The sequence below is a fragment of the Macrobrachium nipponense genome, chromosome 2 (genome assembly GCF_015104395.2).
Source record: "Macrobrachium nipponense isolate FS-2020 chromosome 2, ASM1510439v2, whole genome shotgun sequence".
Classification (NCBI taxonomy): domain Eukaryota; kingdom Metazoa; phylum Arthropoda; class Malacostraca; order Decapoda; family Palaemonidae; genus Macrobrachium; species Macrobrachium nipponense.
In genome coordinates, this window is record NC_087201.1 from 139239353 (window position 1) to 139254015 (window position 14663).

General features: G+C 38.7%; 1 protein-coding gene across 1 annotated transcript in view; it reads left to right on the forward strand.

Moving 5' to 3' along the window:
* The first annotated feature begins 1446 nt into the window (after window positions 1-1446).
* LOC135221033 (uncharacterized) overlaps window positions 1447-14663 on the forward strand; it is a 238299-nt gene continuing 225082 nt past the window's right edge. The window contains exons 1-2 of the mRNA XM_064258766.1: window positions 1447-1577; window positions 1896-2144. Of these exons, the coding sequence (XP_064114836.1) occupies window positions 1491-1577; window positions 1896-2144 (336 nt within the window). The 5' untranslated portion in view covers window positions 1447-1490. The remainder of the gene's footprint in view (window positions 1578-1895; window positions 2145-14663) is intronic.

Below are 14663 nucleotides of genomic sequence, written 5' to 3' on the forward strand. Positions count from 1 at the left end.
CTTGTTTTCTTGCTTCTTAGCCTTATTATTATTATTATTATTATTATTATTATTATTATTATTATTATTATTATTATTATTATTATTATTATGATAAATCTGTGTTTACTCATCTTTTTAAATGTTTTTTTTTTTTTAGGAGCTACATGGAGGACAAAGATCTTTTATATTAAATCAATTAAGAATGTGGTTTCTTTAAGAAGGATACAATTGCCAATTTTTCTCTCTATTAAGTTTAGTGTATTGATATTAGTTTACTGGTTCTGGTTAGATTTCTATGTGAGGTAACACATTTCTCTTCTTCCTCATCACTGTTTTGCTTTATTTCTATGCTTGTCAAAAATCACACTTTATTAGAGTTATTTCTAAGATTGCTTCAGGCATTGTAGTTAATAAGTTATTAATGATAAACATGTTTTCTAACTTTGTTTTGCAGTAATTGGAAATTGATTAACCTTGGTTTCTGATAAATCACTGTTCTAAAACCTATCAATACATGTTAAGCAGCAGCTGTTCATTTTATTTTTCCACTTCATATGCACAGGGTGATCTGTTTTTGCTTTTTTTTTTTCCTCTGAAATAAAAGAATTTAAATGAAGGAAATGTTTTCACTTATATTCAAACAGCAGTGTGTTGTATGCACATGTTCTTTATGAGTAATGAATAGTAAGATTATAGGTTATATTTAAACAAAAATTCATAGTTAACAATAGTATAGGTAATATATATATATTATATATATATCAGTATTCATAGTTAACCATGTATCATGTATTAGCAGTATTTTGTTTTCTTATTTGATTATTGAAATATGTAATAACTGAAGCTAGGTTTTAAATGGATGTTAAAAGGAAAATTAAAATATTCATTATAATGGGGAGGGTTGACGTGGACAAACCACTTTGAACAAAAGTCTTATTCAGATTGTTTGTCAGATTTATGATGAAATATGCAAATAATTTTGACAGTTAATCTTACAAAATAATAGATAAGATCTTTTAATCAAGTACAGCTCAGTAACTGCATTTCATGTTGATATATCTTTTTCATCAGGTACCTTTGGTGTTCATTAAAGTTCTGTGGTTGATTTTAGAGATGATGGATTGTATGTTTGTTTTTGTTGTCTGCAGTGAAGTGTTTATGAATTATGTTGCTTTTGCATAGTTTTCAGTTGTGATTTTGTTTTAACTTTTCAATAACTTTTGGATTCACATTTCTGCCATAGAAGGTAGTATGGTTAATTTCATCATGAGAGTAGTGTATGGTAAATTTCAGTAAGAAAAAAAATTAGGACATGCGGAGAGGAACGTGAGAGAGGTAATGGTGCATGATCGCAGAGATGGAGAAGACATAACAAACAGCGAACCCTTATAAAGATGGGAAAAACTGAAGATAAAGATAAATATCTCCTAAAGTAATGCAGAATGACTAAATATCATTAAACCTTTCAGGGGCTAAAGGAGCTTGGTGAAAGTGTGGCATCCAATCTCATGGGTCAGCGACAAGGTTCTCCGGCTCAGCAGCCACCACCCACAAACCTACCAACTCCTGGGGTGGTTACTGTTCTTGATACCCAGGTTTGATTACTTCCTATTTCTTGATTGTTTTTCATCTAATGATAATGATTGCATCTGTTTGATCTCGGTTTGTTCTTGGCTTATCATTGGTGAAGGGTTAGCCAGCTACATGTGAGTTAGGCATGTTGATGATAACATTACTAAAGTTAAGTGTACTGTTTTAATGGTATTTAGAGTTTCCAGTCTCTTCACTTTGGTTTTTAGGAACTGGATGTTTTTAAGGTGTAATTATTGCATTTGAAAAAGCTTATTATTTGAAGAAAGTATTATCCAGTTTTTTAATGACGTATCTAATTTAGCCTTTTTGTGAAATTACAGACTGTAAGCACTGGAGAAGTTAATTTACTAAGCAGTGGGACTTCTTCAGGCATTGTTGCTCATTTCACTGCACATCATGCAGCTCCTGTTGTTGCCCTGCAGTTTGATCCAACAGGGATGTTACTTGTAACTGCTGATAAACAGGGACATAATTTTCATCTGTTTCGTCTGCAACCTCACCCACTTACTTCTGCACAATCTGCTATCCATCATTTATACACACTTCATAGGGGAGATACTACTGCTAAGGTAAGGCTGCTGGGGGTCTATGGAGTGATTGGGAGTGATAATTTTGATATTATTTTTGAAGTAAATATGTTTGTTTCAAAACAATCGCACTACTTTACATAGCCCTATAACCTGTTAGCATAGTCCCTAGACACTTCAAAAAAGCATCTGATGTTTTCTATGTAAAGTAAATGCCTAATATACAGTGTTCTTCAAAAATTTTCCAAAGTGTATTAAGCTCCTCTTTAATTATTGATATGTCTTCATTTTATTGAAATTTTTCTTTTTGTTGATCAATTCCTGTAGTTTTTTTTAAAGAAATGTTTCAAGATCTATATTGTCCTTATAACTGCTATCTGAAATGTTTACTGGAAGCACGGGCTGCTTGATATCTGTTATTTAAATTAGAATTTAATAATACTAAAAGTAAAGAGGAAAGTGTGCAAATACTTACCAGCATTGTACTTTGATACTATTAAGTGTTACCTCCTTTGAACATCTGCCTGGTCATCTGTAAATAGGTTCTTTTATGTGAGGATATCTACAATTGATTTGTTTTTAGTGTGCTTCATAAATTAAATTAGGGCCAGTATTAACCCTTTAACGCCGACTGGACGTATTTTACGTCTACATTTTTTGTCTCTCGGGTGCCAACTGGACGTCGACATACAAAAGTTTTTTTAAAATTTTGCGAAAAATACTTTTAGGCCTACCAGCCGAAAACTCTTGAATCACGTGCCTTGGGGATGCTGCTGGGAGTTCACGGATCAAGGTGTTGTTTTGTTTACAATCGTTACGCAGGCGCGCAAGCACGAATTTCTTTCTTGCCGCACTAAAAAGTATCTGACACATCTCTGAAATTATTTCGTCACTTTGACATAATTGTTGTACCATTTTAAATTAGCCGTTACATGGAGTATTATATATGAAAATGTGTGCATTTTTATGTAGAATACAACAAAAAAATACTCATGATTGTAGCTTTTATCAGTTTTGAGATATTTTCATATAAATAACGATAAGTGCCTAAATTTCAACCTTCGATCAACTTTGACTCTACCGAAATGGTCGAAAAACGCAATTTTAAGCTAAAACTCTTATATTTTAGTAATATTCAATCATTTACCTTAATTTTACAAGTAATTGGAAGTCTCTAGCACAATATTTCGATTTATGGTGAATTTATGAAAAAACTTTCCTTACGTCCGCGCGGTAACTCTTCCGAAAAAAATCATACATGCGATTGTGGTAATGTTTGCACCATTTTAAAATTAGGACCGGTTACAAAAATAAATTTTATATATGGAAAATGTGCGGCCCCCCAGTTTCCTGCCCACAACAAACTAAAAAAACAAACCCATGGGTTGTAAGCTTTTTAAATCAATTTTGAAAATATTTTCATATAAAAAATGATAAGTGACAAATTTTAAACCTTCGGTCAATTTTGACTCTACCAAAAGGGTCGAAAAACACAATTGTAAGCTAAAACGCTTATATTCTAGTAATATTCAATCATTTACCTTCATTTTGCAACAAATTGGAAGTCTCTAGCACAGTATTTCGATTTATGGTGAATTTATGAAAAAAATAACATTTTCTTTACGTCCGCGCGGTAACTCTTCCGAAAAAATCATACGTGCGATTGTGGTAATGTTTGCACCATTTTAAATTAGCCGTTACATAAAGTTTTTATGCATGACACTTACCTGGCAGGTATTATATATAGCCTTATCCTTCTTGACGCACACTGCAGAATTTCAAACTCGCGGCAACCGCTAGTACACTGGTAGTTCAGGTGATGGCCACCCCGTTCCCGTGGCGCTGGTACTTGGAACTATTCCCGTTTTCCTCATATTTTCTCTGCCAGCCGAACCGGCAACATCGTTGTTGGTTCTCTGTTAGAATTTCCTGCTCGTTGACTGACTTTTTGGATATTTGTATCGTATTCACGAAGTTAGCGTGGCAATCGCATTTTGTTTGGATTTTGATTTAGTATGTCTGATTCAGGAAGTATGTTTAGAGTTTGTGTGAAAGAAGGGTGTAAGGTGAGACTGCCGAAATCATCGGTAGATCCACATACTATTTGTAAGTGTCGGGAGTTTGTATGTACGTGGGACAATAGGTGCAATGAATGTCAGTGTCTGAATGAGAAAGAGTGGAAGGCTCTTATGAAGTTATGTTGAGAGATTAGAAAAGGACGGGTTAGAAGATCTGTCTCTAGGAGTGAGAGATCGGGATCTTCGAGTAAGCCTTTGAATGAATCTTTGCATGTGCTTCTCCAGCTCATTCACATGTGACGTAGCACCTTCCCCTCAGGTTCTCCTGCGCCCGTTGCTGTATCTGAGGATACTACTGATCCACAAATTGTGAAAGTGTTCGCTGCCCTTGCGTCCATGGGAGATCAAATTTAAACGATTAACAGACAAAGTGGAAGTGTTCGGTGACAGTGTTTGTGGAGGGGCGCCTGATCGTCCCTCTCGTGCTCCTAGACCGAGACCTCTGTCAAGCTCCCAGACCCAGGGGAGAAGGCATGTCGACAGTCGAAGGGAGGCGAGAGGGGTTTACTCGTGATCAGTCGTCCCTTCAGGCAGTCCTGTTGCTTCCCAGGCTGCAGCAGTACGCCATGGAAAAGGCGATACTGGGAAGTGCCGTTATCATCGGATAGTTCGGCGTCAGGAAGGAGTAGGCGTTTCGCGGAAGTATCGCATCCTCTCAAGAGGTCATACTTTCCGTCCTCATCACAGGATGAAAGGGCTGTTGACCAAGAAGGTGGAGTGCCCTGAGATTTTTTCATCGGAGGATGAAGAAATTATCCCTATCAAAAGGAAGAGGATTTCTTGTCAGTTGGAAGTTACTAGCGGTGCGGTGAGAGGTGTTTCTCCGCTTAGAGGAAACTCCTCTGCGTAGACCGCAGGTTCGCTCGCCTCTCCGTGTTTAGCCCGGTGCGTCCTCGATCTCCTCATCATCAGGAGTCTCGTAAGAAGCGGAGACGAAGGAAGTTCTGCGGGACATGCAGGAGAGATTAGCAGTGATTGTCCAATCATGGGAGAAGCCCAAACAACCTTCGGTTAGACGTAAGGACTCGTCTCTCCCGGTTAAGTCCTCCAAGAGGACGCAGGACGTGCAACGCAAGCCAGGAGAGGAAGAGTGATGGACGCATACGTTCAGGAGGACGCAGGACGCAGGCGGCAGCAAGTCGAAACTTTTTCTCGACAAGGAAGAGAGGAGTTTTACAAGGAGGACAGCTCCGCATTCGCTCTCTAAGCAGGCTCTGCATAAGGAGTCCCGCTTGGAGAGTCATCAGGATCTTGGTTTCAAGATATTTCTTCGCAGGAGGAAGAATTTGTGGAGAGTGTGGAAGAGGACAAGAATGTGGAAGCTCCTTCCTCGGACTACAAGAGACTAACAGAGTGCCTTCTTTCTTTGTTGAAGGAGATTTCAACCTTCAGGTCCGCCAATCGCCTTTGTCTCAATTTTTGAAGACGAAGACAACCAAGAAATCGTCTTTTTGAAAATGACTTTGTCTATTTCGGCCAAGAAAGCCCTTCAACGCGTAAATGAGTGGTTGAAGGAAGAAGAGAGAGTCGGGAAGACTTCTTTTGCTTTTCCCCCGGCCAAGTTGTTGGCTTCTAAGTCTGGTGTTGGTATTGCTACGGGGGAAAGTCTTGGCCTGGGAGTTCCTGCCTCCTCCCAGGGAGACTTTTCCAACATAGTGGACAGCTCCCGTAGACATGCTTTACATTCAGCCAAAGTGTGGTGGACTTCGTCAGAGTTCGACCATTTACTCAAAGGTATCTATCGGACTTTTGAGGTGTTTAATTTTCTTGACTGGTCGTGGGGGCCCTGGCTTGGACTTCGGAGATGGAAGATTCGTCAGAATCCGAGTTGCCGAGAAGTATCATGTCCTGTATGGATAAAGCCTTGAGAGATGGAGCTAATGAATTGGCCTTCACTTTTTACAGCAGGCGTTTTGAAGAAAAGACATCTTTTGTGCTCGTTCGCTGCTAAAGGAGTCTCGAACGCGCAAAAAGTCGGAGTTGATGTTCTCTCCGCTTTCAGGACAAGCTCTTCCCTCATGGATAATCATTAAGGACATCTCGCTCTCCCTCACTCAGAAGGCTACTCAGGATCTACTAAGTCTTCTGTAAGGAAGTACTTTACCTTCTAATGTAATGAAGAAGACTCCGAAGGATACAAGAACTTCACAGCAGCCCTTTCGGGGTAGGACTTTTTCCCGACCAGCATTTAGAGGGAAAAGAGTTCCAGCCAAAAGAGGTTCGAAAACCTCAACCAAGCAATGAGTCAGAAGTCCTCCAGACTGGTGTGGGGGCCAGACTTTTAGACTTCTGGGAAGTCTGGCAAAGCAAAGGAGCGGATCCTTGGTCTGTAAGGTAGCGAAGGAAGGATACAAGATCCCCTTTCTCAAGAAACCACCTCTCGCTACAGCTCGAGAGCCCTAGGGGCTCATTACATCGATTTAGAGAAGAGAGAGGGCTCTTTGGCATCAAGTTGTCAGCATGTTAGAAAAGGGGGCCATAGAACCGGTTCTGGATCACGAATCCCCAGGTTTTTACAACCGTCTGTTTCTTAGTACCGAAGTCATCAGGAGGTTTGGAGGCCAGTACTGGACGTAAGTCAGCTAAACTTGTTCGTAGAAAAAGACCAAGTTTACGATGGAGACGAACGATTCAGTACTGGCAGCGGTACGACCAGGGGACTGGATGTGGTAACGCTGGACCTTCAGGATGCGTACTTCCATATTCCGATTCATCCAAGGTCCAGGAAATATTTGAGATTCGTGATCCAGGACAGGATTTATCAATTCAAAGCCCTTTGCTTCGGTCTGTGCCACGGCCTCAAATTTTTACAAGATTGATGTCGAATGTGGCGAAGTGGCTTCATTTGTTAGGAGTCAGAGTCTCTCTCTACCTAGACGATTGGCTCATAAGAGCACAATCAAAACAGCAATGTCTGGAGGACACGAACATCACATTGGAGTTAACTCAGCAGCTGGGTCTGATGGTAACCTGAAAAAGTCACAGGTTGATCCCCTCTCAGGAGCTAGTTTATTTGGGGATTCTGATATCCTCAGTACTTTTCAGGCTTTTCCGTCACCCGAAAGGCAGACCATGTGCCTGCGGAAAGTGCAAGAATTCCTATTGAAAGACCAATGCTCGGCGAGAGAGTGGATGAGCCTGCTGGGGACACTCTTCGTTAGAGCGGTTCATTTCACTAGGGAGACTTCACATGAGGCCCTTACAGTTCTTTCTGAACGAAGTCTGGCCAAGAAGATCGCAACCAGATTCCTTCCGGTTTCCAATTCCTTCAAAGATAAGGAGGAATTAAAGTGGTGGCTAGTTCCGGGGAGGTTGTCAGAGGGTACGTCACTCCAGCAGAGGAACCCAGACCGGATATTATTTCCGACGCGTCAGACGCAGGCTGGGAGCGACGCTGGGCCCTCGGGAGGAGTCAGGCCTTTGAACGAAGAAGAAAAGGCATGGCACATAAACAGGAAGGAACTGATGGCGATCTTCTTGGCTCTGAAAGCGTTCAGACCGTGGATCAGCGGCAAAGTGGTGCAGATCAACGCGGACAATACCACAGCTCTGGCATATATACGAAAACAAGGAGGAACCCACTCGTTGTCCCTTTGCAACTTGGCGAAGGAGATTCTTCTGTGGTCGCAGAGAGAAAACGTCACCTGCTCACCAGGTTCATTCAAGGAGAGAAGAACGTCAGAGCGGACCTGTTGAGCAGGGACGGACAAAGTGCTTTCCAACGGAGTGGATGTTGCATCTTCAAGTATGCCAGAGACTGGAAGCTCTGGGGCACACCAGTAGTGGATCTTTTTGCTACCGCAGCGATGAAGAGGTTACCGAACTATTGTTCTCCAATCCCGGACCCTCTTGCAGTCGCAGTCGATGCCTTCCTACTAGATTGGACGGGTCTAGATGCGTACGCTTTTCCCCCGTTCAAGATTTTAGGAAGGGTAATGAAAAAATTCAGAGAAAGTCGAGGAACAAGGCTGACTCTGATAGCCCCATACTGGCCGGACCCAAACGTGGGTTCACAGAGGTACTGGAATGGACAGATGGGATTCTCCGAGAAGTCTACCCAGAGAGTAGATCTTCTCAAACAACCCCACTTCGACAGTTCACAAGAACCCCTCGCTCTGGGTCTTGACTGCGTTCAGGACTATCGAAAGACTTGTCAGAGCGAGGGGGTTTTCTAGAGAAGCAGCGAAGGCAGTTGCAAGAGCACAAGAAGGCCATCAACTATCAAGTGTACCAGTCGAAGTGGGAGAACTTCCGTAAATGGTGTAAGAATCGGAAGATTTCTTCATCCAGTAACCTCTGTGACACAAATTGCAGATTTCCTTCTGTACCTGAAGAAGGAACTGGGTTTGGCAATCAGACAATTAAAGGTTAAAAGTGTTATGTTGTCTGCAGTGTTTTAGACACAGAGGTTTAGATCTGTCCAACGACGCAGATCTTAGAGATCTTCTCAGATCTTTTAATACAAAGAAGGATCGACTTTGCAGAACTCCTTCTTGGAATTTGGATGTCGTTCTCAAGTTCTTGGAAACGGATAGGTTTGAACCTATGGGCAGTTCGTCTTTGCGAAAGCTAATGAAGAAGACTATTTTCTTAGTAGCCTTAGCTACAGTTAAAAGGATTAGCGAGCTGCAAGCTATTGACAAGCAAGTAGGTTGGAAGCACAACAAAGCAGTTTGTTCTTTTCAACAGGAGTTCTTAGCAAAGAATGAGAATCCTTCGCATCCGTGGCCAAGATCATTTGAGATTGAGGTACTGGCTGATCTAGTAGGTCAAGAACAAGAAAGGGTTCTTTGCCAGTAAGAGCCTTATGGTTTTACGTAGAAAGAACAAGAAGCATTAGGGGACTTCATGTTTCTCTGTGGTGCTGTTAAAGATTCCTACTAGACCTATGTCTAAAAACGCGATGGCTTTTTCTTTGTAAGAGAAGTCATTAAAGAAGCTCATTTACTTTGTCAGAAGAATGCTTCGGCTTGATTAAGGTTAAAGCTCATGAGTGAGAGCAGTAGCTACGTCCTTAGCATTCAGGAAAAATTTAGCCCTCAAGGACATTATAGATTCGACGTTTTGGAGGACAAACTCTGTGTTTGCCTCTCATTACCTTAGAGACGTGAAGACAACTTTTGATAATTGTCAAACGTTAGGCCCGTACGTATCCTCAGGTACAGTACTGGGCAAAGGAGTTTCCAACCCCATAACCTAATAACATGCTAGGTTTTATTTTAATTAGTTATAGTGTTTTTATGGTTGTCTGAGAAGGTTAATACCAGCTCAGTTTTTTGGTGTAGTGTTTAGTATTGTATGTGTGTGTGGTTCAGGTGACTAACTTTCCTAGCATGATGCCCGTGGTAAAATGAGGGCTAGGGTTGGGGCTCTGTCAGCAGATTGGTCATGTCCAGTTGTCAGACCCTTGTTGTTAGCTTTCTCTACAAACAGGTCACATCCTAGTTGAGAGCTACTAAGGTTTAGCAGGCTAAGAGGCAGGACCTACGAAGTCAGCTACCTTAGCAGGTAAGGAACTTAACCCTCTTACGCCGGAGCCTAAAAATCAAAACCTCTCCCGTATGCCGGGCCTGGTTTGGAGTGAGCGCGGAAGTGGAAAAAAATAAATTTTTCAAAAAATTACAGCGCGCGTACTTTTGAAGATTAAGAGTTCATTTTTGGCTCCTTTTTTTTGTCATTGCCTGAAGTTTAGAATGCAACCATCAGAAATGAAAAATAATATCATTTATCATATGTAATAATGCGATATGTAGCGAAAAAAAAAAATTCATACATAATTGTATTCAAATCACGCTGTGCAGAAAACGGTCAAAGCTAACCAGTTACTTTTTTTTGCGTTGTATTGTACACTAAATTGCGATCATTTTGATATATAATACATTGTAAAACAATAAAAGCAACACCGGAAAAATATTATCACAAAATGATGTACGAATTCGTAACGAGCGGACGTAAAAAAATGTATTTCAAAAATTCACCGTAATTCTAAATAATGTTCTAGAGACTTCCAATTTGTTTCAAAATTAAGACAAATGATTGAATATTACGATACTGTAAGAGTTTTAGATTAGAATTGCAGATTTCGACCATTTCGGACGAGTTAAATTTGACCGAATGTCGAAATTTTAATATATATATTTTTTTATATGGACATATTTCGAAGATGGAAGAAAAGCTACAACCTTCAGTTATTTTTTATTGTATTCTTCATGAATTTGCGCACATTTTGATATATGAAACTCTATAAAAAGGCTAATATGAAAAGGAGCAAATATTAGGATAATGCCATGTACGTATTTCGGAGACTTGCGGCCGCGAATCGGCGCGCGGAGTGAAGGTAAATATATTTTTCAAAAATTCACCATAAATTTAAATATTGTTTTAGAGACTTCAAATTTGTTTCAAAATGAAGAAAAAAAAATGACAGAATATTACTAGGCCGTAAGAGTTTTAGCTTACAATTGCGTTTTTCAGCTATTTCGGTAGAGTCAAATTTGACCGAACGTGGTTTTTTTTCTTTTTCTATTTATCGTGATTTATATGCAAATATTTCGCAAAAAGAGAAAAAGCTACAAACCTTCAATCATTTTTAGTTGTATTCTACATGAAATTAAAACGCACATTTTCATATATAAAAACTTTATGTAACAGCTAATTTTGTTTAAATGGTGCAAACATTTCGACAATCGCACAAAAAAATTCTGATTTTTTTCGGTTAGTTACCGCGCGAACGTAATGTTTTTTTTTTTCATAAATTCACCCATAAATCGAAATATTGTGCTAGAGACTTCCAAGTCGTTGCAAAATGAGGTAAATGATTGAATATTACTAGAATATAAGAGTTTTAGCTTACAATTGCGTTTTTCGACCATTTCGGTAGAGTCAAAGTTGACCGAAAGTTGAATTTTTGCACTTAAACGTTATTTATATGAAAATATTTCAAAACTGATAAAGCTACAACCATGGGTTGTTTTTTTGTTGTGTTGTGCAGGAAATTGCGCACATTTCCATATATAAAACTTTATGTAACGGCAAATTTAAAAGGGTGCAAACATTAGGACAATCGCACGAAAAAATTTATCGGAAGAGTTATCGCACGAACGTAAGGAAAAAGTTTTTTCATAAATCACCATAAATCGAAATATTGTGCTAGAGACGTCCAATTTGTTGCAAAATGAAGGCAAATGATTGAATATTACTATAATGTAAGAGTTTTAGCTTACAATTGCGTTTTCTCGACCATTTCGTAGTAGTCAAAGTTGACGAAGGTTTGAAATTTTTGCACTTATCGTTATTTTATATGAAAAATATTTCAAAAACTGATAAAAGCTACAATCATGAGTATTTTTTAGTTGTATTGTGCATGAAAATTGCGCAAACATTTTCATATATAATAATTCATGTAAAGGATAATTTAAAATGGTGCAATAATTATGTCAAAGTGACGAAATAATTTCCGAGATGTGTCACTGATACTTTTTAGTGCGATAAGAAAGAAATTCGCGCTTGCGCGCCTGCGTAGCGATTGTTGTAAACAAAACAACGCCCTTGATCCGAGAACTCCAGCATCCCCCAAGGCGCGTGATACAAAAGTTTTCGGCTGGTAGGCCTATAAGTATTTTTTCGCGAATTTTTAAAAAAACTTTTTTGAGCCGACGGTATGATACGTCCAATCGGCATACGGGAGACATTTTGACTCGACGTTTAATACGTCCAATCGGCGTAAGAGGGTTAATAAATAATTTTAAAAATTTAGTTAATTTTTGAATTATGACGATGTTGCTGTCTGTGACCCACCTCCAAATGTGTCAATCAGCTATATATATACCTGCCAGGTAAGTGTCATGCATAAAAATGATATTGTTATGATACAATAAAGTTTTATGCATACTTACCTGGCAGGATATATAATTAAATTCCCACCCTCCTCCCCTCAGGAGACAGGGTTCAGAGAAAATCTGAGGAAAACGGGAATAGTTCCAAGTACCAGCGCCACGGGAACGGGGTGGCCATCACCTGAACTACCAGTGTACTAGCGGTTGCCGCGAGGTTTTTGAAATTTTCTGCCAGTCGCGTTCAAGAGGAATAAGCTATATATTATACCTGCCAGGGTAAGTATGGCTAAGAAAAACTTTTATTGTATCATAACAATATCATTTTATATATGAAAATGTGCTCAATTTCATGTAGAATACAACAAAAAATAATTGAAGGTTGTAGCTTTTCTCATTTTTGAAATATTTGCATATAAATCACGATAAATAGAAAAAAAAACCACGTTTGGTCAACTTTGACTCTACCGAAATTGTCGAAAAACGCAATTGTAAGCTAAAACTCTTACAGTTTAGTAATATTCAGTCATTTATCTTCATCTTGAAACAAATTCGAAGTCTCTAGCACAATATTTAGATTTATGGTGAATTTAAAAAAAAAAACTTTCCTTCCCTCCGCGCGCGGATTCTCCGCCACAAATCTCCGAAATGCGTACGTCCCATTCTCGGAATATTTGCTCCGTTTTATATTAGGCATTTCATAGAGTTTTATATATGAAAATGTGCGCAATTTCATGTAGAATAAAACAAAAAATATTTGAAGGTTGTAGCTTTTCTAATTTCTGAAATAATTGCATATAAAAAATATATTAAAAAAATTAGACATTTGGTCAACTTTAACTCGTCAGATATGGTCGAAAACTGCAATTGTAAGCTAATACTCTTACAGTATAGTAATATTCAATCATTTATCTTCATTTTGAAACAAATTGGAAGTCTCTAGGACAATATTTTAGTTTATTGTGAATTTTTTGAAAAAAATATTTGTTTATGTCCGCGTGTTACGAATTCATGCATTATTTTGTTATAATATTTCTCTGTGTTGCTTTAATCGTTTTACAATGTGTTATATACCAAAATGATCGCAATTTAGTGTACATTACAACGAAAAAAAAAGTAACTTGTTACCTTTAACTGTTTAGCGCACAATTTGAATACAATTATATATGAAATTTCGTTTTTTGCGCTATCATATATCCCTTATTTATATATGATAATGATAATTTTTTTTAATTTCTGATGGTTTCATACTAAACTTCAGCCAATTTAAAAAAAAAAGGAGCCTAAAATGAACTCTTAATCTTGAAAACTAAGCGCGCTGTGACTTTTTGAAAAAAATATTTTTTCCACTTCCGCGCTCACTCCGAAACACCTCCGGCACGCGACAATTTTTATTTTACTCGCTTCGGCGTTTTAAGGGTTAATATATTTTTGCTTTGTACTTTGATCACTTAATAAGAGATACATATATGTAGTCTTCTTTGTACAAATCACATACTGGCAGTCCCCGGTTATTGGCAGGGCTTCCGTTCTTGGTGGGATGTTGATAAGCAAAAACCACCATTAACCGAAATTCAGTGATTTGTGGCACTTATTGCACCAAGTTTCAGTTGAATAATGGGGCTAATAACCGGTTAATTGTGGCCTCTGTTAGGTATGTTAGGGGCACCATAACTATTATCGGCACCTTATGGCACCGATAACCGAACTTAGCCCATTATGGCGCCATAAATCACAGAGCACCATTAAACCAGGCCGCCATTATCCGAGTCCGCCGTTAACTGGGGACTGCCTGCATTTGTTTATTCTTACAAGAATACAAACCATCAGCCTTTAAATAGGAATTACCTTCAGCACAAGCTATTCTACGCAACAAGGTTGTTCAGTAGTCTCACTACCAGTGGGAGAGGTGAGGGATACCCTCACCCCTTCCTTCCTTGAGTTGCGTAACCACCTGCCTTATAGCTTTCATCGAGAGCAGACACAGCCCGATTGCTTCCTGGCCGTTCTACTATTGTCCTAATTTTTTTTCTTCTTCTTTTTTGTTTGAGTGAATGATTTGGGTATCTGTTCGTTTTGTTTTTTTTTTTAATAATGCAAAGCCAAGAATCATTTAAGCCCAAACATAGATTTTGTATATGAGACTTATTACCCAATAATTGTATAGCTATTAGTTTCCACATATGGCAGTCTAATCAAATTTTGCTGGTAGCGCTTCGATTGCTGAGTTTAGGTATACAAGTGCTGTCCCCCAACAGCAGTGTTTACTAGAAATGATTTAGCTAAAGACTTCATTAAGTTTTCTGCCATGCTTGACTAAACAAGTATTTACAGCAGCATGTTCTTTTTTCTGGTTATATCACCAGATTTTGGCAGTGTTACACAACCATTGGAACACTTTCGTACCTTTCGAGCAGGATGAGTCATGTCTTTGTTTTTTTGTTTTATTTCAGAGTTTATTCATAAGCCGGCGATTAAGACCGGATTACTATTGTATTTCTCCAGGAATAGTTCTTGAATGTAACACCAAATACTTTTTGCATATATGCTTTACTTACCAGGCTTGTGCTATCTGCAAGTCTCGGTTAATAATTGCCTTAAGTAAACTTATTTAATCATTCCTTTAGGCCAAACTTTTGTTTTTAGATTTT